This window comes from Lingula anatina, chromosome 5, assembly GCF_051362555.1.
Source record: "Lingula anatina isolate TDL-2025a chromosome 5, LinAna3.0, whole genome shotgun sequence".
Lineage (NCBI taxonomy): Eukaryota > Metazoa > Brachiopoda > Lingulata > Lingulida > Lingulidae > Lingula > Lingula anatina.
In genome coordinates this window covers 24,472,425-24,500,314 of record NC_141771.1, presented here as the reverse complement: position 1 = coordinate 24,500,314, position 27,890 = coordinate 24,472,425, and the positions used below count along the sequence as shown (strand labels likewise).

Genomic DNA, 27,890 nt, shown 5'->3' with positions numbered 1-27,890 from the left:
CTTGATCTCTCTAAAAGACATATTAGTCCCATATACCGTAGTACATGCTTTTATAGATAATGAGTATCAAAGTCCTCCTGTATGCTTGTTTGTTTGAGGTTCTGGAGATATTTGAAATACCAGATCCCTGGGTGCTTGGTTTCAAGGGTTAATGTAATGCTTGGAACTAAGCGTTTTCAACATTTGCCATGCAGGGCATGGGAATGCAGACTTAAATTCATGTTAAGACAAAGACTTTTCATATATTCATGTCAAATATAGCAAAGAAGACTGAAAAAGTACAGGGCTGAGTAGACATTGTCAAGCACTGAACAGACCAAAATGGTGACAAGCATTGGTCAATCTAGAGAGAGTATACCCTGCATCAGGGAAGATTTGTATGGGTATGACAACTGGTAAGCACTTTCTGACTTATATCTAAGCACAAAACAAATATTGCCATGTTCAACAGGAGACAAATTTACTTGAAATGCAGAACTCATTTTAGCCATTACTCCAACATGTTTTGGTGTCTAACAAGAAATCTTCAGGGAACAAGGTTTTACTATTAAAACCATTTTAAATATCAAATGTACAATGATTATAACCTTGCTCTTATATATGTGGGTGTGTTGCAGCTTGTAAAACACCATCTACAGTAAGGCCATAGGATCTGAGAAGTACTAGTATCAGGGGCGGATTTAGGCCGTCTTCTGGGTCTTCCGGAAGACGGTCAGATTTTCAAGTTTACATTGTCGGGCATCTAATGTTTTCTGTCGGAAGACGGTCAAAAATGGAGGATGGATCAACAAAGATAATTTGGAAGACTGTCAGAAAATATCTCTGGATCCGCCCCTGAGTATGTACATTTTACTCTTACCATTTCATTCAGCTGCAGTATGGGGGTGTCTCCATGTTTCCGTAGAGGCGGGGGAGGCGCCTGTCTCCGTACAGAGATAGACACCGCAGTCATCGTCCTAGTCACAGTCAACAATGTTAACAATGTACAACTAATCAGGTAATATTCTGCATTCAAATACTAGGATTGTTTGCCCTGTTTGTGACCCCCCTCCCCAGCAATAAATAAATAAATAAATAAATAAATAAATAAATAAAAGTAATACTAAAATAATAAAAATTAATCAAATCAAATATTTTATATTATCCATAAAAATGACCTACTAGTATTTAAAATTGAGATGGAGTTTCAACAGATCACCCAGCATAATTACATAATTCCAGAAAATCCAAAATCACTGTTCTACTTCTCCATCATCAGTTTCTTTCACCATAAACATCTAGATTAACCTACATAACAGTGATGATACCACAAAAGATATGTCAGAGACAAGGTAATCTAATGACTAACTGATTGTTATCAACGCAGACGTCAATATGAAGACATTTGTTGTCATATTAACACATATATCTCTGGTTTTATATCATCATACAATGGGGTGGTCCTAACCCACACATATATATATATAAAACTTCTGTGGATTTTTTATGTCACCTCTACCTGACACTGACAGTAGAGCTGGGGGCAGTTTTTTAAGATAACTTTAGACCAAGAGAGGTCTTATATTTTGAAACAAAATTGATTTGGTCCACTTTAATTAAAATATATATTTAAATTTACCCTAAAATAGAATATATTTCTTTTATTTTGCAATTGTTATTGAACTGAATTAGAGTAATGATGATTTAAATAGGGTCAACTTAGACTGAAATTTAATTTTGAAAGTTAGGGCCCGTTTTTGGTCCAAAATCTTTTTTTTTCTTTTCTTTTTTTTTTTTGTGAATAAAATTGTCACATTCACAAAACATATAACTATAACTATTACTAAATTAAACTGAATACAGGCCTACCCAACTACCAGACTCGGCACCAAATGATCCTGAATTCACCGGTAGATCAGACCACACTACCCGTTTTTCAAGGTGTGTGTCAGATCGTATTTCACAATATCAGACACGACACCGCTCTTGCCTAGTACGCGATGTGATAGTGACGATTCCCAGCGGGGTTGAAAAGCATTGCATCACCACTCAAAATTTGTTCAGGGTATGAACAAGCACTAGGTCAACTTCAGTTTGGGTAAAGTCAGGAGGGAATGCAAAGAGAAACATGAATATAACCCACAATACTTAGAAATCTCACTGAATAGAGCCAATAGGTCTGAAAACAGAGGAAAAATTAAAATGGCTTATAATGTTCACAATTCCTCAATATTGAACAATGTTAACTTGTTTGAACAGCAGCAAAAAACTATGTGGCTGACATTAAAAAAAAAAAAACACTGAGCATCTTCAAATTATACACCTAAGAATCACAACACCTATAATTTAACACCTACTAGTAAACAGCAGTATCTAATATACTTCCCACCTGTGTCAGCTACTGTATAGCAAACCTCCTTACAGAGAGAGACCAGGTAAGAATAGTTTCTGTTTGGCTAAGGATATGGTGAATTGATGTACTGTTTTATGAACTAGACTGAAATGTAGTTTCTATTTTTTTTATTCAACCCCCTGGGTACTGCAGTCACATCAAGACCTCAGGGAGCTACCCACAACAACTGATGAGCCCAAGCACTTACTAGTATAAAGAACAACAGTTGAGCACCTTCTGAAGATTCCCCCATGTTGCATATATATTGCTCAAGAACATCCCACTGACTTCTACTGTGGAATTTTGCAAATAATTTTGACTATCATACTGAAAGTGTGAGTAGCAGTGCAGTGTGATTCTTGATACAGGGAAAAAAATCCAGCTCCTAGAGGTTTAACACCTAATCTGTTCATACAACTTCCACGACTTAACACCCTGAGTATGGGAGAATATAATTAAGTGACTACACTGGCTGCTGTGATAACAAGTTCTATCCTGATATACACAGGGTATTGTGTATAATATCCTAACATAACTATCTCTGAAACGCAGGGTGATTTTATCCATGTTGCTATATAACAACGCATGGCTAAGAAAGTTACTTGTTAACCTATGAAAGACAGGGTGATTTTATCCATTTTGCTACAGTACATACTGGCACACGGCTTAAAGATGCATCTTAACCTATGAACCACAGGGTGATTTTACCCTTGCTTTTGCTGGCTCTAGACTATTTAGGAAAGTAACTGTTTATAGAATACACATCTGAAGTATTAATCCTATAGCCTACCCCTACTATTGTGTATTATACCTCTTCCTCCCAATTAACAATAATATCTGCAGTCAATATAATATGCAGTAAATATCTTTATATCTTTTAACAACTAACCTCTTCTGCATGACAGAATAGATATATCTACTACTAAGCTGAATTACATTCAGTAATCAAACATTTAATTTTTCTCTTCTCTACTCACTCCAGCAGAATAAAGTGTACAAAACACCCTTAACAATATCAATATTCAGTTGCACTGATGTCACTTTAGCTGTCTTCCGTGTCTGGTGTCTCGGTGAGGAGAGAAATCCCTGTTTAACACAGCGTGTACTCCCAGCTAGCAAGAATGAGGTTAAACGTCTCTTATTTCATAGCAAGGCAGGCCACAAAGATAAATGTTTGTTATACAAACACCCTGCACCTTATCTGGCTGGCTTTTTGAATGAATCAGTTGGAAATGGTGTATTCAGTTTGGTTGTTTGAATTGTTTGAATAGAGTAACTTGAACCAAGTCATTTAAAAAGAAAGAATAAGGAAGGGAGTTTTAAAAAATTGCTAAGGAAGGGAGTTAAAAAAAAAAAAAAAAAAAAACTTGGTGACTCAGTTTGTTGGACCCAGTTTGTTTACTGGACATGGCTAGGTTTTCTGTATCATTTATCACTGTTGTAGATCTAAAACTATTTATCTCAGTCCAAGTCTTATCTAACATGTAATATATCATCAGCCATGTCCCACCACCCCTAGCTGTCTCCAAGCACTTTGATATGTGGAGTAATCTTCTGGCACATGCACCCAAATAATCCATTTTACTTGTTTCTTATTTATAATACATGTACATTATATAACACTATTTTTTAATTTTTTTTCATTTATTTACTATCACTATATTAAGAGAGAGAGAGAGAGAGAGAGAAAGAGAAAGAGAGAGACTTTATATCTAAAAACATTTCAGTGCTCAATAAATTATTATTATTATTATTATTATTATTATTATTAATCTACATAAGTCAGCAAATAAAGAATATTGCAATCTATTCTTTGGCTCCAGAATAACTATAATCTCGAAAACTTCTTGATAGCTTTATATATCAGAGTGTTAACCCGTATTTCCCCCATGCCTGTTCTCAGTGCTGACTCAGTCCTCCATGTGGCTTTAATCAGGGGGATATTTTGACAACTGGCAGACCCCTTCTACAGGGTGCTATCAAAGTTCATACACAAGGTGAATATCAGGAAAAGAAAGCCCCCTTTAATACATAAGAAAAAGTTGAGGTAGCCAATAGCTTGCCTACTTTGCCAAATACTATAACTTACTTAGGTAGACTACACAAAATTGCATTGGTTTGACTATTTTTGGTTAAATTTCAACCATTTGTTGAAAAAAAATGATGAAAAGAAGTAATTTTGCTGTGTGAAAAAAAATTGCTAGAGCTAACTTAGTAGTGGATATTTTATAAAGACATACATGTACTAGACCTATATGAAATTAGACATACAAAACTACCAGTATATACTTCCAGATGTGAAGTCGGGAAACTTTTCAGAAAATTGAAATATAAATTTTAAAGCATTATCAACAAAGCAATATTGTTGGAGAAATCATGAACTTATACTAATAATATCTATTATTATTTCTTACATAGCCATTTCCTTTTTGATATTTTAATGCACTTTACAATCAAAATATGAAAATTCTTTAACAATTGCAGTACTTAAATACAAACTTACTTGAAAAGTTTACAAAAAAAGTAAATAAATTATATGCTTTTCTCTTGCACTGAGTCTTAAACACAGCTTGATGAATAATTGTTAATCATACATCAACTCCAACAATATATAAACTTTTGTTCTACGTTTCTCTACTAACTTCTGTTTATTGTCCATTTAATTTACTCCTGATTATAATAAGTTGTCAGGGTAACTGATCTGTCAGTTGTCATGAAAGTCTAACTTCCCAACAACAACATTTATTATTATTACAACACTATAATTCATTTTTAAAAATGCAAATGGGGTTGAAGTTTCATATAACTGCAGTAAATAAAGAAAGGTTATACAAAGAGTAGTGCTTTAAGTTTTGTATCACCCTGTAGAGGAGGCACAGACACCACCATACCAGTACCTCATTCAGGGAGTTCTGCTCTATTTCAATCAAAGCATGTTGAACTCTAGTAGAGAGGAGACCAACAAAAGGCGGCACAGGGGATGTTCACATACAGTAGTGTCACTGGCGGATGTTTGTTTGCTGAACTTATTCTCAACAGAGTCACCGAATAGGAAAGTGAGGTTGAAAACATCGCCATGGACTGAACCAGATATTTTGCAGCCTGGATAGTGTACTTCATAGATGCCAATATATCATAACATCTGTAAGAAATTCTTTGTTTGGGATTTATAAATTATGGTGGTAAGAGGTGTTGGCTTGTGATACAGGAGTGGAGACACTATTAGACCAAGCACAGCAACTACACGATTCAGGAGTTGTTACCACTTCAATACACAGACAAATATCAAGCAAATAAATGAGAATGAAGTAAAAAGAGAAAACCAGCAGATTGGTTGAACATCACTGGAATAAAATACTGTCAATATGGGCAGGTATCCTTAACCACAGATGTTATAGAAAACTGATTGTATCTCAGGTGAGATAATAAACACCAAGTAATGGTGAGGGGGACATTTGAGTTACCCAAGCTGAAAGGAGAACAAAACAAAGACAAGATTCCTTCTGTCCGCTGGGGCGAGAGCTAGGGTGGACATGAGTGGACACTGGTCACTCGGAGTCCTGAGCCCGGAGTCCTGACCACTGTAGGAGGGTGGAAGATTGAAAGCATTTTTGTAGAGAAAATGGGACTTTATGGAGATTAGTGTTTCCTTACAGGATCCATCACATGCTGAGGAAAGTGAAGAAACTGATTTCTTGGTGAGTCTGCATAATTGAACTGCTGTAAAATAACTATGAAACACGAAATGTACTTGTAGCTTACCAGACTTAAAATGTTAAGGGTCAGTTTTGGTTCAAACTGAAACTGTTGGGACCCCTTAAAAGCCACTGAACAGATATACAGTATGTATTTTTCAAGTGCTTTAAGAGATTGCTGAATATAGCAGACACACTGAAAGCACTTTTCTTAACGTTTTTTTGTATTCAAACTCCCAGCTGTAAAATCTAACACAAATAACCTTATTAACACTGTAGTAAAGGTCTTCAGCAGTAACAAATGTCAATGATTTGGAGTGGAAATGTCAAAAATATGTTATAATTTTTTTTTTCAAAAAAAAAAAAAAAAATGAACCATAAGAAAACCTTACAACAGGCCAAAGTGGTAAAGAGCATCACTCATAAAACAAAACAGTATTTCATGTGCCAAACTTTATTTTATTGCTCTGGGTGTAAAGCAATTATCTAAAAATAAGGTCAAAATATAGCCTTCTTTTATACAGGCTATTTTGACAAAATTTTCATGTGCTCAATCAACTTAATTTTGTATCGCTTTAGGGAAAAAAAACACCTCACTTGTACACCCATGCTCCCAAATATGATGTGCTGAAAGATATGTCTGTACTTGTTATCTGGTGCCAGTTGCCATGGCAACATGGATCAGGTTATAATGAACAACCACATTCTGTGTAAGCCAGAGCTCTCCTACAGATGAGAAGTATTGTATATGCCAAAGAAATGCTTTACCTCATATAGTTGAAAAAGGATAATATAGTTGATTTTTACTACTAATTATCCTTAACCTGTGTGTGCAGAAAGAGAGAGATTTTGTGTGTGTGTGGGTGTGTGAGAGAGGGAGAGAACAATTCTGTGAAAATTTCCAATTCATGTTGGCGTATTTTTTGGGCATAGACTCATCCATTTCATGCAGTTGCTATGACACCAGTCATGTTCACAGAAAAAAAAAACATTTGGAGAAAAAAGTGATGAAAAAGTAGTGATTTGGCAAAGCTAAAAAAAATTGCTAGTGCTACCCCAGAAATGATCATTAGAATTTATGTCTGCTCATGACACCTTTCTACGTCACTGTATGCAAAAGATAACAATCCCCAAGACATCAGGTGACCTGTACCTGATTTTTTTTTCTTTTTTTCTTTTTCTTTTTTTTTTTTTTTTTTTGCTATAAAAATTTCAAGGGGCAAACATAATTTTTTAGGCAATATATATTTAATTTTACTGAGTGGCAAACACTGGTCTTAATTGTGAGTCAGACTCATATATTATTCTTAACACCAGCAATATTTTAATATCTAACAGTATTATTATTATTATTAATATTACAGTTCTTATCATAATAATCTCAACTAGAAAGCAGTAGGAAGAAAGTCCCATCCAGTCTACAAGAAATTGTGTTGTGTTTGATGTCCATGTCTTCTCTAATGCAATGCAGTGTTCCCTGAAGTCAGCTAAGACAGTAGCTGACAACAACTTGTACATGACACCCCAGAGTGACATGATATACATGTCTGATATATAGACATGTTGAACTCCAGTCGAGAGGAGACCAACAATACAGGGACTGATAAGATCACTTAGCACTTTATTTATTCATTTAGTTAATCATTAAACATAGTCCTCCTTGGCTGAATGACCCTGGCTTGCACATGACCTTTGACCTGGATTGTTCAAGGTTTTGCCATTCACCTGTGTATCACATGATATCATGTGGCAGGGTTTTTAACAGGTCACGTTAACCATAATAAGATAGGTCACAAAAATCAAAGAACAGACAGTTGCAGAAAAAATTACTCTGCCAAACTAAATTGTGCTCTTAATTGCCACAAGAGAAAATTTAAGCTTTGTCTAATCCATCTGTTCTTCATATATAGAATGATACTCTACAGACCTCATTACCTGAGTTGCCTTATCATACTGTACATGTATCACCTAGGGTTAGGATCAATGACATACCTGAGCTGGTGTGATGATGGCCCCAGAAATAACATCTTGGTACAATGTACAGTACATCTTTACTACTGCTCACAGTGGGCCATCTTAATTATTGATATCTTTATTTCACAGCCAAACAAATATACAAATCTGATAATCACAATTGAAAGAAACTAAGTTTTGTATAGACCCAAATTGTTTGTTCATATTTTCTTTGCTTGTAAATAATGGTCAATTCTGGTGCAGTCACCGGTATTCATATGAGGGTTATTAGTTTAACTGTGTGGTAAGTTGTTATTCTAGGGTTGCCATATCGGGGCACTTTAATAAAACATTGACTTATATATATATATATATATATATATATATATATATATATATATATATGCACAGTACTCACCGTAGTAAATGATGTGATGAAATGAACAGCTTACCAGTAATGTCATAAGATTTATGCCCTCACTTGCACATGATAATTATCCTGTCCAGGAAGGGGGGGGGGGGGGGGGGGGGGGAGGGAGAGAGGGCAGAAGTTAGAGAAATATTGTGATTTGCAGAAATATTATTTTCGATCGTTCTTCTATAAGCACTTAGCATAAATAACCAAGATTATAGACTACTGGGAATCCACAAACGTTTCTGAAACTGCACCATTTCTATTCCAGCTAATTTCTCCACTGTGCACGTTGCCTACAACTTGCCAGAACGCATTTGGTCGTCTGGTACGAGTGACTGATGGGTGATTTAATTTTCTGTTGGGTTTACTTTTAAATGAACACTCAAAATTAAACGTTACGAGGGTTTGCATAAATGCTACCTAAATCTCCGAGGACTTTGAATACCTGGTGCAAGTAGAATTCGGTGCAACCACGAAAAAAATGATGAAATGAACACTGAAAGTTGAAACGTAAACACTTTACAGCAACATTGCAGTGCAGTTTTGCACATTACTTAACACAAACCTCGTTCGAAAGCTGCTGAATCACCATAATCTTCTTTCCCTTGATCCAGACACCAATGTTCCAGTGGGAATTAACGATGAACTAAATAAATCTGGGAAGATTTTCCTCTTGCACTTAGTTGACCGCCATAATTATGGAGGCCGCCATGTTTTTTAAGACGATGTCTCGTGCTGCCATCTATCGTCAAGTTTTCTAAGACAAACACCATTCCACACGTGAGTAAAAGGGTAACGTACGTTGTTCTGCCCCAATTATATTTAATCAGGTCAAATAAACTTAATTGTGCATGCAGAGGAGAAAACAAACAGCGTATGTGAAAACCAATGTTGCACAGGGTGTTTGTAAGGGGGGCGTCTCGATAGTCCGAAGGTTCATTGGTCCGAAGGTTCATTGGTCCGAAAAGTGGTAACATTTTTATCGATTTTTTAATCAAGGGTTCATTGGTCCGAAGGTTCTATAGTGAACATTCGGACCAATGAACCTTCGGACTATTGAACCTTCGGACTATCGCTACGGCCCCTTTGTAAGCTGACGTTCAAGCGCGAGCGAAACTAAATTATGACCCTAACACAGTGCATTCTCTTCAGACTTGAGTGTTGCGTTAAGGCTGTGAACTACTAGTTCCATTCTCTGACCCCAGGGGGCCGCCGCCAGTAGTCTTTTACAAAAACGCTCAAAGGCACCCATGCAGTGAAACATTCGCCAATCACTGTGTACGCGATCTTCGCCAAACAAACCCTTTATATTTTACAGTTAGAATGGGGGTAGGGAGGGTTCACGCCTACTGTTACAGTACATGAAGGTGCAGAGTAGTGTACATCCTTGTCTTTGTTATGTTCTGTAAGTCAAGCATGGCTTTAGACTTAGACTGGGTTCTCATGCTTAGATCCATCCAAGATGATCGATCCAACTCCATGGGATTCGCGTTAAATTGCTATCTATACTAGCTTCTCACGCTAAATTGCTATCTACGGCTTAAATATGTCTGTCACACCCTTCGAAACAGCTAGGGGCATGGGTAATTAACTTTCATGCATGTTCGGCCTCTGGTAGTTGATGAATTGCCTCCAAACAGCTTCAGAAGATGACAGACATTTAAGCCAAGTAAGTTGATAGCAATTTAGTGATAATCCCTGTGGAGGTAGATCTATCTTAAATAAGTTAAATAAGACAAAGTGTATGAATTATCAAAGGGGCTCCAGTGGCGGATTTAGTGGGGGGGGGGGGGTTCAGGGGGGTTCAGGGGGGTTCAGGGGGTCTTATCCCCCCCCCTGCAGTTTCTGAAAAATATATCACACCAATATTCCCCTCTTGCAATCAGAATTTTGATTAGCTGATTGATAGTTCTAAACCATACCAAAGTGCACTGTTTGCCCTCCGAAACACCTTGAGCAGGCCCTGAACCCCAAGTCGAGATGGTGATGTCGACTTCGCATCCAAGGCCTGTCTTTCCGGACCACCCTTCAAATAATCCTGGATCCGCCGCTGGGCTCTCAGTGAAAATGTGTACACTAGCTATGTCTATGTTAGGAGCCCCTAGCTAATATCAGAGGGTAGTGTACTACTATACTACTATTAGTATCCATATCAGCACTTGCATAAATCTCCCACTTTGGATTCATTTTATGGCAGTTTGAGTAGAAAAAGTGAACTTCTCCTGATGGCAGTGATGCCAATTTTTGGGGGGTTCTGCCTTTATTTTCCTCTTATACTAGACAATGCGGTGAAATTGACGACTTTGATTAGTTTGAAGTTTAAATTTTTTTGTTAGCTGAAGACAGTGAAGTCCTTATTCCCTGGTAATTTTATTATTTTATTTTATTTTTTCAGTATTTTTAGGTGGAGACAAAATCATAAATTTCACAGATCACGTCAAAGACAGATGCCATGTTTAAGTGCGGCCTCTTGATACTGACTGCGCCTCTCTCAAAGATCCCACAATGCATCAGTGCACTACTGTCTGCATCAATGAAATACGTCAGCGAGACACTGTATATACACATAGAGCCTGGATGGAAGGGCGGGCCAAGTCTAGCCAATCAAAAATTTGGATCTTTTCAGTGCAGACCTACAGTTTTGATTCGTAATGTTACAACTGGTGTGTATGCCAATGCCGCCTCCACGTGCGGTCAGCTTGACGTGCGGGTTTTACTGAGTTCCTTTACTGCCAAACCGGCACCCCATTCTCAACAAACATTAAGACGAGCATATGACATCATTCTCACAGATCATAAGCCCCATGCAGGATTTGCTGAACAAGTGCTTGAAAAATACCCACTAGCCATCATCCCCAGTGTTCAAGTCCTGGAGGCAAATACCTCATTGGGTGGATGTCATACAGAGAGTGCTGATAATCTCAGCACTGAAGACGTACCACTTGGGACCTACGACTATATTGCACTTGGAGGTACATTTGACAGATTCCATGGTGGACACAAAATCCTCCTCTCAGAAGCCTGCCTGATTTGTGATAGATTCCTCACTGTTGGAGTGACGGATGGGGACATGAATGCCAGTAAGTTATCCCCGGTCATTTAAAAAATCCCAAGCAATTTTTGGGCCATTCTGTTTTTTTTTTTTTTTTTTTTTTTATTGAAGGACATTAAACATTTCAAATAAAAATATTTTTAAAAAGTAACAAATTTGGAAGGCCCATTTTTTAAGTGTATATTGGATTATTCGTGAGGTAGATTTAGGCAAAAAATTAGGATTAAAAAGATAGTTAAGGAAAATAGTAATAGTTAGTGAGCATCTGGGAAGGACATGAAATAGACATGGAATTTTATATTGTAAATTTAACACCAAAGTTCTGCTCTGTCTGTGGAGGTATTTTAAAAATCAAATCAAAATATGAATATGTGATTATTTCACTTTCTAGATTCATATAAAGTGTATTTTTTTTTAAAATAATTAAGAAGTTTTGCGTAATTAAATTTAAGTATCTGGGAAGGGTGCATCTGGTAAGGACATTTTGTCCATTGCTAATTAGAATGTAAAACAAGGCTAATATTATGATATATTTACCAACACAAGTTTGATGAAGTAATACCAAAGACAAATGTCTTTCCATGATCATATATTTCATCTTCAAACATGTTACTATTTTTGGCTGTGATAGGAGTTCTCATCTGCTCTGATCATCTTGAAATATAGTGTTGGAACATTTAAGAGAAAATTTTACCAAACTCATTACAGTAATTCAAATACAGTATATAATAAATTGTCTGAATTGTTATAACTTCAAAATTATTCCTCTAAATCTAATGTCTTTCAAGTTAAAAGTGCTTCTAATACATATATAGTAACTGTGCATTCTAAGTTCAAGAATGTCTTGAAAGGCCGGCATAAGGGTTTAGAACGTGTTGGTCACCTGATCTCTTATTGTCCAATCAGAATGCCTAAGGTGTTTCCACAGTGCCTGGTGTCTTGATTACGGATTATTAATTCTGTATTAGGCCCAACACCAACATTTTATTTTTATTTCAAATTGCTGGTCCACATGTATAGAAAATTTAATTTTGCATTGTCATGATGAAATGAACTAAATGAGTATAAGATGGTTATTTTGGTGTAAAACAATGTTAGTAATGTACTAGTAGGGTACTCTCTTATCTGCTCTTTTCTCTGGAAACCTTGCATTTTTTTAAAAATAAATTGCTGCCACTAGTGCAGCTTACTCTGGTTAAAAAAAAACACAAAACACAAAAGCCAGTGTTCTTCTTTTATTTTCTGAAACACTACACTGCACAAGTCGCATCTACTTTGAGACTGTTAAAAATTAAATATTTTTTGTACATTAAAAGAGGCTAAAAGGCTGTACATTTATGCTTTCTAATTGCAAACATGGTTAACAGGCAGGGAAAAGTGGACCAACTTGACTGGCTGACCTTGACCCCCACATGGTGAAAGAAGACACCTTTGAATGGCAGAAGAGCAAAATTTAACAACAAAAAATTACAAAATTAAAAAGAAATACGAAATAAATACCAGAAATAATTAAAGAATATACATGTGTAAATATATATATATATATATATATATATATATATATATATATATATATATATGTTAACAGTTTGTTGTTATAAATTGATATAGTTTCTCTTCCATTCTGCTATCTCAGCTGTACATAAGGCAAACTACACCTCACATTCTGGTTTCTTCAACCTATCCTTGTTATCAATGGTAACATAAGGTTTTTATAAACATCAGTTTGTGATATTTTTACACAACTGTAAAATGTGATCAGTATTTACTGTAAGTACTGAAATGTCTTAACTGTGCCCGTATTTTCTCCCACCACCAGCTGGCCGACAGGGTTGATGGCTAATGCTATAGGCCTCTCTAACCCATCATTCCTAGTAGCAATGTATCTGATAAGCTGTCCCTGTGGACTCAGTGCCACTATCCTGTGGTTCCAATAGTCAGCAATGAATATGTGACCAAAGCTGTCTGTACACACTCCCTGTGGTCTGTCCAACTGACCATCACCACTGCCTTCCTGACCAACACCTCTGCCTTCTGTGCTGCCATACTGGTACAGCTGATCACCTGTAGGTGACAGCACATGTACACAGTGTCCGCTCCTGTCTGATATCACAATGTTATCATTCACACTATTTACTGTGATGTACTCTGGTCTTCCACACATACTGAGTGGAATAGTGTTCAGGAGCCTCCCACTGTCTGCATGGAATGTGAAGATAGCTCTCTTTCTACCACCACAAACCATTACATGACCTTGTCTGTTCAGTGAAATACCCCTTGGATCAGACAGATGACTACGATTCATGGTTATCATTGATTTAATTTTTGTTAAGAACACTTGGACACAATGGTTACCTAAGGATGTTATATACAGGACAGTCTGTGATACAGCCACATCATGTGGAGATTTAACTTGCGTATCAAATTTTAACTCTCCAGCGTGTGTGAATATTTTTAGTTTATCATTGCCTAGATCCACTACATACACTTGCTCCTCATCTATGGCCAACCCATTTATTGGAAACAATGCGTCTTTAAAGTCATCTTTCAGCACAGTATTGAAGGAATGCACACATTCTGCCTTCGTTAAGAAAACTGAAGGGTAGAATGCTGAGTTAAAATTTGTTCCCTGCTCAGCTAATAGAGGTTGTGACTGTACTGTACTATTACCTGGTATGTAAGATATCTGACCTGGTGTGTCTGGAGTTGGGACAGGTGTTTTCTCCATCTCTGCCAGTCTTTCTATCAGAGGTTTTGCATGAACCATGACATCATAGTCGGTGCCATTAGTGATAAGTTCCTGGGCAAAGTCACAGGCACTGTGCAAGGATGCATGGTGGAATTCAAGGTTTTCCTTGTTTGCCTTGATAGTGGCTGCTGTGATTTGAGAGTTGCTTGATTCTGTGATTATTCCCTTAGCCACTGCCTCTTTAAACCTGTTTAATGTTTTCATGGTTTTTACAAGAGCAACTTTAATTTTATCTCTGTTGATTTTTGCAACTTGTTCAACTGATGAAATACGATGTCCACCATGCTCTGTTGCTATACATTCACCACATATAACAGTATCGTCATCGTCACAGTAAAATTTTAATTCATTATTAGGATGTTTCTCACAACTGATGTTCTTCTGTGCAGTGCCCTGTGCCACTGCTGCTACATTGGTCTGTTCCTCTTCTAATGTCTGTCTCTCTTGTTGCTTGGTTATGATATCCTTGGTCTTGCTAAAGATGAAATTCTTTTTCAGTTGGTTAAGTCCACCAGCTGGAAACTGGACATCTTCTCTACAAATGGGACACAGAAATGCCCTATTTGGAGTCAGAGTGCGTGTAGCATGGTCAGATATACAACCATAGCAAAATGTATGGTAGCAAGGCAGCACACGGGGGTCCTCATACTCTCCCAGACAAATACTGCATGTTAAGATATTCTCTTTGATATCTGCTGCTAGTGCTTCTGCCATGTCTTACTGTCCCTTTGTTAGTTTACAAAGGATGATTGAGTTGGTTTAGTCCCTTGGTACTGAATGATTCAGTCTAAAAATGTTCTCTCCTTAAAGAACTGCTCAAAAGCAGAGAGAAATATTACGTCTTTTTATTACCTGTCAGTGACCTCAACATAGCAATATGCAGTGTAATTCTTTCTATCTGAGTTAAAATAAAATATTGATAACTGATTGACGCTGACCTCACTAGCAGCTAGCGTACCATAACATATATTGAGTCTGGTGACACAGTTGTAGTATATTTACCCTGAGATCAGATTACACAGATAGGGCTACATCTGCAGCTATTTTTATTTGCTGTGTGGCAAAGTGAAAGAAGGCACCAAAAGTTGCACTGTTAGCAATTGTACCTAGCACACTATAGAATCAAAGCAGGGTGACACAGTCAGTTAAAGAATATTTACCCTGAGCCCAGGTTAAACAAATAGAACCATGCCTGCCAGTATGTTTATTTTGCTGTGTGGTAAAATATGTGAAAGAAAACACCCTAAGTGGCCCAGTAAATGTGACAGTGACTGTCAACATTGGGGGAAATGAAATATGTTTTCTCATTTTTTTCCATCATATGTAGTCTATTAGAGAATGGATTAGAATGTTCACACTTTGAACTTTGGAATAAAATCTAATTTCATCCTATAGTGTTAAAGAAACGGAATTTAAACACATACTACATATAATTTCAAGTTACATATTCACATTTTGGACTCGATGTACCCTCTAGATTACTACAAATCATAGAAATAAAATTAAAAAATGGTTTAAAAATTTTTTATTATTTAAAAGATAGTACAAATTCTTTATTCCACCATAATTTCAGAAAAGTCCCTGTTATTTGTAGACCTAATTACAGATTCACATTTAGGACAAAATCTTCGGCAAAACCTCAGTTTGAAAAACAAACGTAATTTAAATAGTGCTCTACCTTAATTTCAGAAAAGTCCCTACCAGAACTGATACAGCCAACAGAGGAGAGACTGGCAGTTGTGCAAGATTTCCTGCAGGACGTCAAGCCGTCGTTAGAGTACGACATTGTCCCCATCGTGGACCCCTACGGCCCGACCATCGTGCGCCCTGAGTATCAGTGTCTGGTGGTTAGCCAGGAAACAGTGAAAGGATTTCATATGGTGAACCAGAAGAGGGAGGAGAAGGTGTGAACAGCAGGGTGTTTGTGTATGGGTTTGTGTTCATGTATCCATGTGTGTGTTGGGGGGGGGGGAGGGTAATGTGATTTTATTCATTAAACAGCCAGCAGATTTTTTATTTTTTAAAATAAAATAAATTAAAATTTATTGAAATTGTTTACTTTCAATATTACCATCTTCCTCTGTGAAATGTTTTGCTTAAAATGATTAATATTTATATTTGTTGCATAAATGATTGAGAATGTTGGGAAGATTGCTAACTTCTGTATAAAATGTTAAAAAACTGAGATTTTAGCAAAGATTGTGGTGGGCGGTATAAAGTTGATATTAAGAGCTTTCTAGTACCATACACTCAATGAATATCTGAAGTGGTATTGAGATAACGGCAATACATTTTATTATATCCTAGGGTATGAGTCCACTAGAAGCCCATGTGATAGACCTTGTAGAGGATACACAACACGCTCCAGAAGAAGAGACCAAGATCAGTTCCTCGTCACTCAGGAAGAGACTTCTGGGAACTTTGTGGGCGGAGCCTAAGGTATTGAAACAGTCCATGTGTGTTAACAGTCAATGTTCGGCTTGAGAAGTGCCCATGTCAAACATTTTCTCATTTTATCCGAAAAAAAGTTTTATTGTTCAGACTGTTATCAGTTTAGTCACAGTCTTCACAGTTGTGGACAACTGCTATTATTATTATTATTATTATTATTATTATTATTATTATTATTATTCCAGATGAAGTCGGGTCTACCAGACCAGCCATATATAATAGGTCTAACAGGAGGTATAGCCAGTGGCAAGTCATCTGTGTGTAGAAGACTATTATTATTATTATTATTATTATTATTATTCCAGCAAAAGTCAGGTCTACCAGACCAGCCATATATAATAGGTCTAACAGGAGGTATAGCCAGTGGCAAGTCATCTGTGTGTAGACGACTAGAGGCTCTGGGAGCTGTAATAGTGGACTGTGATAAACTAGGTGTGTGGATACAGATTATATCAATAGATACAAGTTTAGATTAATATCAAATTGATATATATATGTGTGTGTGTGTGTGTGTGTGTTTCAGACTTTACGAAAGGCGTCGGACCGTCGGACATGCCTGGCAAATTTCGTCTCGGTCCGATAAAAAAACCTGTATCGTCGGACCTTATGTCCGGCGAGTTTTCAAACTGACTGGGAATGTGAAATATAAGGAATACGTTGTTGTTTCTTTTCTGAACGATATATTTTACTTCATTCGAAAAGAGAGACGGGGTGAAAATCTCGGGGAGTTCCCAGCTAATTATACATAATTTATTAACCTCAGTTTCACTCACAAATACTATTTTGTGACTGGCTGAGGTTGGGGAATTCCTGAATGATGTAATGTACAGTCTCGTTTTCGTTTTCGTAATACCCTACACAACAAAATGGCCGCAACACGTGCTCGTTATTTGCGTTTTTACAGACTTGATCCTCTGTTTCTTCATTATCAGTCGTACACAGTACTCATGGATACTCAACTAAGCCTTTTGCTTAGAAAATGACGTTGTTGAACTTTAAACACTTCGTTGGTGCAAAGCGTGGCAAAAATGAAAACGAAGTGAGGAAGAGAAACGGAAGTTTAATAAAATTGGAAAGAAGGTAGGCCCTGGCGGACTTATGATCTGTAGGAGAGGAAAATAGTGTGTGCCGAGCGTAAGGAGTACTAAAGTTATCATTTTGATCAATAGCAACATAAATGTTACTGCTTTATTACGGGTTCTTAAATTATGGAACATTTGCATGTACCGTTCATCACGAGTTGGAGAAAGTGCACATGAACTTGATGAATGCTCACAGTTTGAGTTTCTTTTTATAAAAAAAAAAAAAAGAAATAAAATGAAGAAGGAACTTGGACTGGACAGTCTCTGTCAAAGCTTCAATTGGATGAAAGAGACTGTCTTACTGTGCTGTTTCAAAATGTATATGTTATTGCCAAAAACAACGTGTGAAATGGTTATTTGATTAACAGCCGTTTTTATGGACATACATTTGATATTACTAGCTACACATTCTTCATATTTGTAATGCTTTTAGTCCTTGTGTCATTCCACAGCGTCTTTTTCATTAAATAAAAAAAAAACTTGTTATGCAAGTAATTTTTTGCCTATTTTTTGTTGTTGTTGTTGTTGTTTTTTTTTTTTTTTGTTTTTCTTTCTTATTTTACTTTTCTACAAATATATATCAAAAAAATAATATTTGATTTAATGTCAATGATTTAAACATTATAAAATACACATGAAAACACGAATAATGGTTTATATTTCTATTTTTTTTACTTCGGTCTGACAGATTTTGTTTCAGTCTGACAAAATTTTCAGGCTTGTCAGACCGAATGTCTGACAGATTTTTTGGCCTTTCGTAAAGTCTGGTGTTTGTGTGTGTGTGTAGAAGATTAGAGGCTCTGGGAGCTGTAATAGTGGACTGTGATAAACTAGGTGTGTGGATACAGATTATATCAATAGATACAAGTTTAGATTAATATCAAATTGATATATATATATGTGTGTGTGTGTGTGTTTCAGACTTTACGAAAGGCGTCGGACCGTCGGACATGCCTGGCAAATTTCGTCTCGGTCCGATAAAAAAACCTGTATCGTCGGACCTTATGTCCGGCGAGTTTTCAAACTGACTGGGAATGTGAAATATAAGGAATACGTTGTTGTTTCTTTTCTGAACGATATATTTTACTTCATTCGAAAAGAGAGACGGGGTGAAAATCTCGGGGAGTTCCCAGCTAATTATACATAATTTATTAACCTCAGTTTCACTCACAAATACTATTTTGTGACTGGCTGAGGTTGGGGAATTCCTGAATGATGTAATGTACAGTCTCGTTTTCGTTTTCGTAATACCCTACACAACAAAATGGCCGCAACACATGTGCTCGTTATTTGCGTTTTTACAGACTTGATCCTCTGTTTCTTCATTATCAGTCGTACACAGTACTCATGGATACTCAACTAAGCCTTTTGCTTAGAAAATGACGTTGTTGAACTTTAAACACTTCGTTGGTGCAAAGCGTGGCAAAAATGAAAACGAAGTGAGGAAGAGAAACGGAAGTTTAATAAAATTGGAAAGAAGGTAGGCCCTGGCGGACTTATGATCTGTAGGAGAGGAAAATAGTGTGTGCCGAGCGTAAGGAGTACTAAAGTTATCATTTTGATCAATAGCAACATAAATGTTACTGCTTTATTACGGGTTCTTAAATTATGGAACATTTGCATGTACCGTTCATCACGAGTTGGAGAAAGTGCACATGAACTTGATGAATGCTCACAGTTTGAGTTTCTTTTTATAAAAAAAAAAAAAGAAATAAAATGAAGAAGGAACTTGGACTGGACAGTCTCTGTCAAAGCTTCAATTGGATGAAAGAGACTGTCTTACTGTGCTGTTTCAAAATGCATATGTTATTGCCAAAAACAACGTGTGAAATGGTTATTTGATTAACAGACGTTTTTATGGACATACATTTGATATTACTAGCTACACATTCTTCATATTTGTAATGCTTTTAGTCCTTGTGTCATTCCACAGCGTCTTTTTCATTAAATAAAAAAAAAACTTGTTATGCAAGTAATTTTTTGCCTATTTTTTGTTGTTGTTGTTGTTGTTGTTTCTTTTTGTTTTTCTTTCTTATTTTACTTTTCTACAAATATATATCAAAAAAATAATATTTGATTTAATGTCAATGATTTAAACATTATAAAATACACATGAAAACACGAATAATGGTTTATATTTCTATTTTTTTTACTTCGGTCTGACAGATTTTGTTTCAGTCTGACAAAATTTTCAGGCTTGTCAGACCGAATGTCTGACAGATTTTTTGGCCTTTCGTAAAGTCTGGTGTTTGTGTGTGTGTGTAGAAGATTAGAGGCTCTGGGAGCTGTAATAGTGGACTGTGATAAACTAGGTGTGTAGACATAGATTATATCAGTAGATACAAGTTTAGATTAATATCAAATTCCTTGATATGTGTGTGTGTGTGTGTGTGTAGAAGACTAGAGGCTCTGGGATCTGTAATAGTGGACTGTGATAAACTAGGTGTGTGGATACAGATTCTGTCAGTAATTACAAGATTGGGTCAATTTAAAATTGGTATATGTGTGAACATGTTTTGACGGTATGGACAGTTTTCAAGCAGTGTTAGTACGTGTGGCTTTGTTTATCAGGAGTTAATATTATTCTTAATATTTTGTTGAGGTCAGTTTTCACCATGGACATGATGAGCGAGGTTCAGACCTAGGCTTGTTCAGAATAACATTGCCACTGTTCAGTTTGTTACAACTTACAGAACATATAACACATATGATATGATATGATATGATATGATATGATATGATATGATATGATATGATTGTTACAACTTACAGAACATATAACACATATGATATGATATGATTTGTGTTAAACAACCATTTCTATCAATTCCTTTGTATGCATGCTTACAAATTTTACAACTAGGCCTGTTTTGTTTACAAGGAATTGCTATATAGCAAGTTGAATACAAAATCTTACTATTTACTTCTATGTTAACCCTAGATAGCTGTAATGCAGAATGATTGCTAGTCTACTAAACAATAATTGAAAAATTTCAAAGTTAAACTATGCCTGCATTTTTGGAAACGTTATTCTTACTTTAGGTCACAAAGCCTACGTAAAGGGCACTGAAACATTTCACAAAGTGGTGGAAGTGTTTGGTGAGGACATTGTTGGTGAAGACGGGGAAATTGACAGGCGTCAACTTGGTGGAAAAGTGTTTAAAGACAAGGTATGGTATATGGAATGATGGGCGGGGTGGGGGAGGGGCATGTAGGGAGATTGACAGGTGCCAACTTGGTGGAAAAGTGTTCAAAGACAAGGTACGATAAATGGAATGATGGGCGGGTTGGGGAGGGGCATGTAGGGAGATTGACAGGTGCCAAATTGGTGGAAAAGTGTTCAAAGACAATGTATGATATATGGAATGATGGGCGGGGTGGGGGAGGGGCATGTTGGGAGATTGACAGGTGAGAACTTGGTGGAAAAGTGTTCAAAGACAAGGTAATGTCTATAAACTGATAAAAAAGTATTTAGCAATTAGGCAGAAAAAAAAACTACACCGCAGTGAATTTGCTGGTTATACTTCTTGAAGTGACTTTCAGAAGCATTCACTTTTTTACCTACTTTATACGAAAAAAGTCTATGCCCATGTTATTTTACCCAGAGCTACCACTTGTCTGTTTATTTTTACATATTCTTTAGTTTTATTTTGATAAATTAGAGGCATGTACATTGGTTGCAAAAAGTTTGCTAGATGTATGTCATAAATGGCTCAATCTTTATATGATATACCCATTTCAATTTACTCCCTGCAATAATGACAATTCCCTTATACATGTGATTTCACCCCCACAGAGCCAGATGGACCTGTTGAACTCCCTAGTCTGGCCGTCCATAGCCACACTGGCCAAGCAGCAGATCATGGAGTCCTCCAGACAGGGGAAGGGGGTGGTGGTCCTGGATGCCGCAGTGTTGTTAGAGGCCCAATGGGACAGCTTTGTACATGAGGTCTGGGTGTGTATTGTACCCAGAGACGAGGTATGTGTCATGGTGACAACTTTTTTTTTACGATCATAAACAATCTTTGAGTTAATTCTTTATTGAAAGAATAAAGACACTGTTAACAATCATATATATTTGAACTTTTATATTAAAAACTTTAAAACATTTAATATTTATTTTTTTTTTTTTGTTGAAATGAATGAAGATGGATGTTCATAGAGCTCATTTTTCAATGTTAGTTGTGGTGCAAATCTCTCAAGATAAAGAGAAAACATTTCTTTATTTATTTAAGTCATTGCATATAATTATAAATTTAATTTTTCTCATGTGAATTACATATGCATTGGATTTGAAATAGATGTGATATTATATTTTATACTGACTTCTCCCCTTTCTTGACCCTCAGGCTGTGAAAAGGCTAATTGACCGTAACCACCTGTCGGAGGAGCAGGCCACACAGCGTATTGACCTCCAGATGACCAATACTGACCGTGTCCAGAGAGCTAATGTGGTGCTGTCCACTTTATGGGAGTATGAGGTCACCCAGAAACAGGTCAGTTTGCTTGTTGTTTGCTTATTTATTTATACTTCTTGCTTATAAATAGGAACTGTGAGGTTTTAAGGCTTTCATAAAGATGTTTTGTGTTTTGTTTGAACAGATGTTTTATAAATTAATCGTACCTGCTGATTATTGTTCTAAGTTATTTTTAAAATCAAATTTTGTAAAAAAAAAAAAGAAGTAGAAAAATACATAGGCAACTTGTGACGCAATGCTGAACTTCAGAGCTGTATTCATAAAGATATCTTCCTCTGTTACAGGTGAAGAAAGCCTGGGGTCTTCTGCAGTCTCGTCTTCCAGGAAACATCTGAGGTGCCATCTGGTGTCAGAATGAATGACAATTCAAAACAAAACATTTGATGCAGAAGAAAGAAAAGTGAATCAAAATAATCATACAGGAAAACAAGGGAAATTGATTAGAACAAGAACTAAAATGAATATCCCCTTACGGCATAGTGACCCAATGTATTTAAACATACTGCAGCTTGCATTTACATTTCAAAGATATTTGGCAGCAGGAGCAACTATACTAGTAAATGAAAGCAATGACTCTCTAAGAGTTGGCAAGACAGTGAATTGAAATATAATTTATTAAATATGTCCGTGTGCTGTCATTGATTAGCATCTTACTAGTTCATTTTTCCTTGATTTTACCATGCCTCCTATCTTGGTAAAACCTGTACAAGATCATTTAGAAAGTATAAGCACCAAGTACATGAGCCCTTATAAAGGACTCATCATTACAATTTGAAATAAAAAAAGCGTCATGCAATCAATTTCTCTTCAATCAAAGCACTGCCTGAACCCAAGTTTGATTTCTAGTCATTTTCCGTAGGCGAGGGCTTTCTTGCTGGATCTGGATTTATGCCTCTTTAAAACGAGTGTTCTAATTTGTCTACTTTTCTGTCCACTTTTTTCTCAGAATCTTTTCAGCTGCCTCTCAGCCCTAACACTATCTGTTTTCATTACTGTCACCCCTGGTCTTTTCAAGGTCTCTTCTTTCTGGCTATTGTTTATGTCTAACCCTTCAGCAGCTTCATCTTAGTTGGTAGGATTCTCCATTCCCACTGCCACTGCAGCCTAGTAAAGGGCAGCCTGTTATAATGTGTGAAATGATGCAAGGCAATGATCCCACCTGTAGCATTGTCTGCTGTAGAGTAGCCCTTCATACTGAATTTTATGACAAATGTCTGCAATGAACTCGGGGAGTTTTTACTTTCAGACTAAATCTTCCATTCTCAAGTTCAGAGAGGTATTAGCTTGTAGTTCCTTGGAACTTGTTTTCCAAGACCTGTTATCTTAATTTTCTGCCTTGTCCTATCCATAGGTTATGGTCAGGTATATGAAAGGCACTAGTATGCTAGCTGCTGCCTCAAGGGGAAGTAATTTTTATAATCAGACTTCTTTAATCTGATTCATCCATCACTAACAACTTTCATATTCAAATTTATGAAAATAACTCTCCGCAACACTGATGGAGTAAGGTGCTGTTTATGTTGTTACAGTGTTGCATGTTGGTTGTGTGAGATTTTCCTGATTACTGTCACTTTTCACTGTTACACTGACAATGTGACATTGACACCAAAAGTTAAGACTTGGTGCTGACTTTTTTTCTGTCTGAATCAATAGGTTTACTTTTTGTTAAAACTTTCAGAACTAGTCGCTCTGTTCAAACCGTACTACTTACAGTTACTCTAAATTTCTGCTAAGGTCATCAGGGGTTCCAAGTCAGTGGGCTGCCTCTGTACCACAAATGGCCTGATTTGTGGAAGCAACCTTTTCATATCAACTATTGTAACTACGGCGACATTCTGGAGTCTTTAATCATTTATTAACCACCCGCTTTTCTTACAATTTTATAAGTATTTATACTCTAATTCTTCTTCGTGGTGGTAAGTTGCGTTGGATGATGCACCCGTGCGCGATGCCATTGGCATCAAACTTTCTTATGGAAATCAATGATCTTGCCCTTGTAGGCATGATGTTTCCAACATTCAGGACCTGTGTCGGGTTCTGTAACATTTGTACTGCAGGCTTCTTACTGGCCAGGACAGCGTCACTAATGGAATTTTTAGAACGTCGATATTTTTTGTTTAATCATTAGATGTCGGACTGTTAACTTCTTCTTGTAGGTTGGACTGCATTTTCTGCAATTCGGGCGTGATGCATCAATGAGTCGAAATTGGCGGGTTCCCTTTGCAGCACAAATGGTCTTATTTCTGGGATTAACCTATTTATTACTAGGGCCATATCCTCATCCAATTGAGCACGTTTCGCATCATGTCGCATCGACGCTATATAATTCTGCACTGGTTCGTCTTGCCTTTGATGTCTTCAGAAAAAAATTCCAATGCCTTCGCCCAAGTTTCCCGACCTCTCAGCTGATATCATTGCCAAAACTTACCCTCAAGGGATTCCCAGTCTTTCTGTACTCTAGCTGGCAAAGACTCATACCAATGCAACGCTGAATGCTTTAGCAACAAAGGAAAAATGGAAGTTATTTGCTCCCCTTCTAGCTCTTTATAGCTTACGTAGTTTATAAAATGAGTCGGCCACCTCTTTACATCTTCATCTCCATTTCTTCTGAATTTTTTCTGGAGCTAACCCTAGATCTGAGGACAATGTTATTTTCTTGTAAGTTTTTTTCAATTGTTAATAAACTGTTCATCTGGCGATCTTGAACGTTCAGCGTATTTTGCTTCTTCTTCGCTGAGGTCAATGACGATTGGAGACTCTGAGCAGACTCTGTCGTTCTCGGAGTTGTTTGTGTCGTCGTCATCGTTACTAATAATGATGGGAGACTCTGGACGGTTTGAGATGGATTTTTGTTTAACGATGAATGGCCATTCAAATTCGAAGATTTGTCCCAGTTTGGCCTATTCAAAAAAATGATTGTGACCATTGTTTGACAACTTGGTCTAATAAACTGCACTTGTCAAGAACGGTCTGTTGGTGTGAACTTTCATGTAGTATTTCTTCTTCTTCAGACGACTCACTGCTAGATGTTACAATTTCAAATTTCTGTTCACTTTCTTAGACGTATTTTGTCTCAAAAGAACGTGTCTTTTTCATTAAGCCACTATCAGTGCCAATCACCTGACTTTGATACCTAGGCTAATTGTTATCATGGGCAATAAGCCCAATAACCCTAATGAAACCCAAGGGTATTTTGTAGCCAAATCATTTTGAAGCTTAGTCATTCAATTGTTGGAAATGTTATTGCCTCTTTTGAAAAACTGATGGTGACTGTGGTTGATTGAAGTAACATATTGCGAGACACACTGGGATCATTGACCAGATCCTCCACCTATTTGTTATAATGGTGACAACAATAACGATTGGAACTTTCATCTATTTATTCACTTAACTTGTCATACAAATTCAAGAGGATTTGTAATCTATTCTTTGGAACCGATCACTCATTCAATTGTTTTCATTGTCTTTTTCATGTTAATCAGAATATTTCATTCTGATTTGTCAGTCTACAATTCTATATTTCCTGCCGTTATGCTTTTATTACTTATTCTTTATTCTAGGAAATATCAGTAATTTGATTTTCTTGTTGTTCCACCCTTTGCCGTGATTTATTTCAATCACTAGCTTGTTGTTTTCTACCGGTATTGTTGTAATTATGGACCCTTGGCTACCATGATTATCTGTCTCTTCCAAACTGGCAAGGTTTTGTCTGATAACAAAATATTTTACTTGGTTCTGTAGAACTCTCACAAAATAAGCCTATCTGATCTTTATTTTTAAAGGGTCGTTCTGTTTCTTTGTAAGAAAATATTTTTAATGGTGCCCTGAGAAGGAACGAAAGGAGAAAAAATTAACTTGAAATAAAGCTCTTTCTGATTTGTACAATTGCTTTTGATTGAGATTCTTGATATTATCGGCATAAGAGAATATAATGTTGGCAGTTTACTTACATTTAACTATCTCCTCACTGGCGCTATATCCAGTAATTCCACCCCACCTCTGACAAATGTTTTAATGTGTTGTGTCATGGGATGGTTTTCTGCACCGTGTGATTAGAGTGGGGGAGATTGCAAATATAGCTTATGATCCCAAAAATAGAAGTCTTTTATTTTATTTCTTAGTAGTTTAGTAAAATATATTAATTTACATTTTTTTAGACTGGGCAACATGACAGCACGTTGACACATAAAATGCAAGGGTGATTGCTAGACTACCTTCTGCAGGTTAAATTTTGCAGTAAAGTCAATTTTTATCAGTTATGAGTACCAATATTTTGCCGTAAATAACATTGTTAATATTAGATTTATGGAGATAAATGAGATAATAACTTTGATAATTGCCATTGCTTAACATGTGGCGTTTAGAAAAGCAATGTTATCGATGGTCTTACTGATGAAATAAATCCAAAATGTCAAAAACTTTTAGAATTTCTTGGCTACCTCGGCCAGCGTCTGTAGTGCACAGACAAGTTCTCTGTACAAGGGCCTAGATTAACTCAGAGCGGCTGCGCTCGACATTGCATTTCTTATGTCTCACCTTAAATGCTCCGCTAATTCTCTCTGAAATGCTTGGCTATCGCTCGCAGTCAGGTTAACTTTATTCTCCAGTTTCTGAAATTGGCCTGCAGGTGAAGTATTCTCTTGCGTGTTCTGCGTCACATAAAAACATGTCTCCAAATGTCTCTTCCTCATTTTTGCTAGCCTAATGGAAAAAGAGTTGCTTTACTTCATCTGGGCATTGGCTACGTACTCATCTCTTCCAGACCGGCGGTTCCAGCAGAGGGAAACTGCAAACCCGCTCTTGCTCACCGTCACCAGACTGGTTTCCCAATGGGGCTGAGCAGGCAATAGAGGCCAGACTAATGAAGCTCCTTCTCGACTAGCAGCAGAGTAGATATGGGTTTACCGCAGTCTCCTTCCCGTTTACGTCTGCCCCATCATAGTGTAGAAGCTGTGCACGTTATCTTTCGCCATCGCCGTCATTCACAGTCATCCCGGTTTGCAAGTCGTCAAATCTTTTTGTGCCTCTTTAGCCATCACGTTCTTGTGCTTCCCTCACTGTCATCAAATCTCGACAACTCTGGTAAGACTGCTGCCATATACCTTTGATATGTACAGTGTGCTGCTAATTGCCAGCTGTGCTGTTTAATAAAAGACGGCCAAGGCAAACAAGTGGACTTTAAGAGAGCAGGGTTTTCTTTCGGCCAGCTTAAATTGGGGTAAATCTGGTGTGGCAGGAATGATAGTGCTAGGAATGGAAGTCCGGGGTACTATAATATGAATGTAGGTTAGGGTTAGTCAATTTATTTGGGTTAGTAGATTGGAGAAATGTCACCTGCATAAAAAATGGGGAACGGAATAGGTTCCCTGCGGACTACCATTCAAGTCATACTGGTATTAAGCTTGGCTATTATATACCGCATTCTCTGCGCTTAGAATTGAAGTTAAAGGGTAATAAAAACGAACATATTATCAATATTGAGCACATCTGTATAATCAGGTTGTTATCTAACTGTTTTGATTTCAAATTTGTATCTTTGCTTAATTAATTTTTTGTGACTACGTTACTTGACGTAATAGTGTACACTGTACATATATGTATTCATAGCGATGTCCATTGTATAATAAAATTTTTCATACCAATA

At 36.8% G+C, this 27,890-nt stretch overlaps 3 protein-coding genes across 9 annotated transcripts in view; 1 reads left to right on the top strand and 2 right to left on the bottom strand.

Moving 5' to 3' along the window:
* Positions 1 to 9,163, bottom strand: part of LOC106163506 (serine/threonine-protein phosphatase 6 regulatory ankyrin repeat subunit C-like) — a 31,022-nt gene extending 21,859 nt beyond the window's left edge. Inside the window, exons 1-2 of one of the 3 annotated variants that reach the window (XM_087012738.1) lie at positions 3,349 to 3,515; positions 860 to 956 (exon numbers count right to left, since the gene is read on the bottom strand). In XM_087012738.1, the coding sequence (XP_086868864.1) occupies positions 860 to 952 (93 nt within the window). In that variant the 5' untranslated portion in view covers positions 953 to 956; positions 3,349 to 3,515. Of the gene's footprint in view, positions 1 to 859; positions 997 to 3,348; positions 3,516 to 8,999 lie in introns of those variants that run through there. The other 2 variants (XM_087012740.1, XM_087012737.1) reach the window with 2 other exon arrangements.
* On the top strand, positions 872 to 27,890 carry LOC106152114 (bifunctional coenzyme A synthase). 5 transcript variants are annotated; one of them, XM_087012745.1, is made up of 9 exons: positions 872 to 997; positions 10,839 to 11,514; positions 15,925 to 16,139; positions 16,543 to 16,674; positions 16,992 to 17,118; positions 20,811 to 20,938; positions 21,565 to 21,747; positions 22,118 to 22,264; positions 22,531 to 27,890. In XM_087012745.1, the coding sequence occupies exons 2-9, from the start codon at positions 10,887 to 10,889 to the stop codon at positions 22,579 to 22,581; spliced, it is 1,611 nt and encodes a 536-aa protein (XP_086868871.1). In that variant the 5' UTR covers positions 872 to 997; positions 10,839 to 10,886; the 3' UTR covers positions 22,582 to 27,890. The 5 variants fall into 5 exon arrangements, with proteins under 5 accessions (XP_086868871.1, XP_086868867.1, XP_086868870.1 ...); XM_087012741.1 differs by lacking the exon at positions 872 to 997 and adding an exon at positions 5,244 to 6,069; XM_087012744.1 differs by lacking the exon at positions 872 to 997 and adding an exon at positions 5,244 to 6,069 and having other exon boundaries at positions 10,830 to 11,514.
* LOC147761965 (E3 ubiquitin-protein ligase TRIM45-like) lies at positions 13,252 to 15,133 on the bottom strand. The gene has a single exon (XM_087013142.1). It carries the CDS (start codon positions 14,947 to 14,949, stop codon positions 13,252 to 13,254), a length of 1,698 nt encoding a protein of 565 aa, XP_086869268.1. The 5' UTR covers positions 14,950 to 15,133.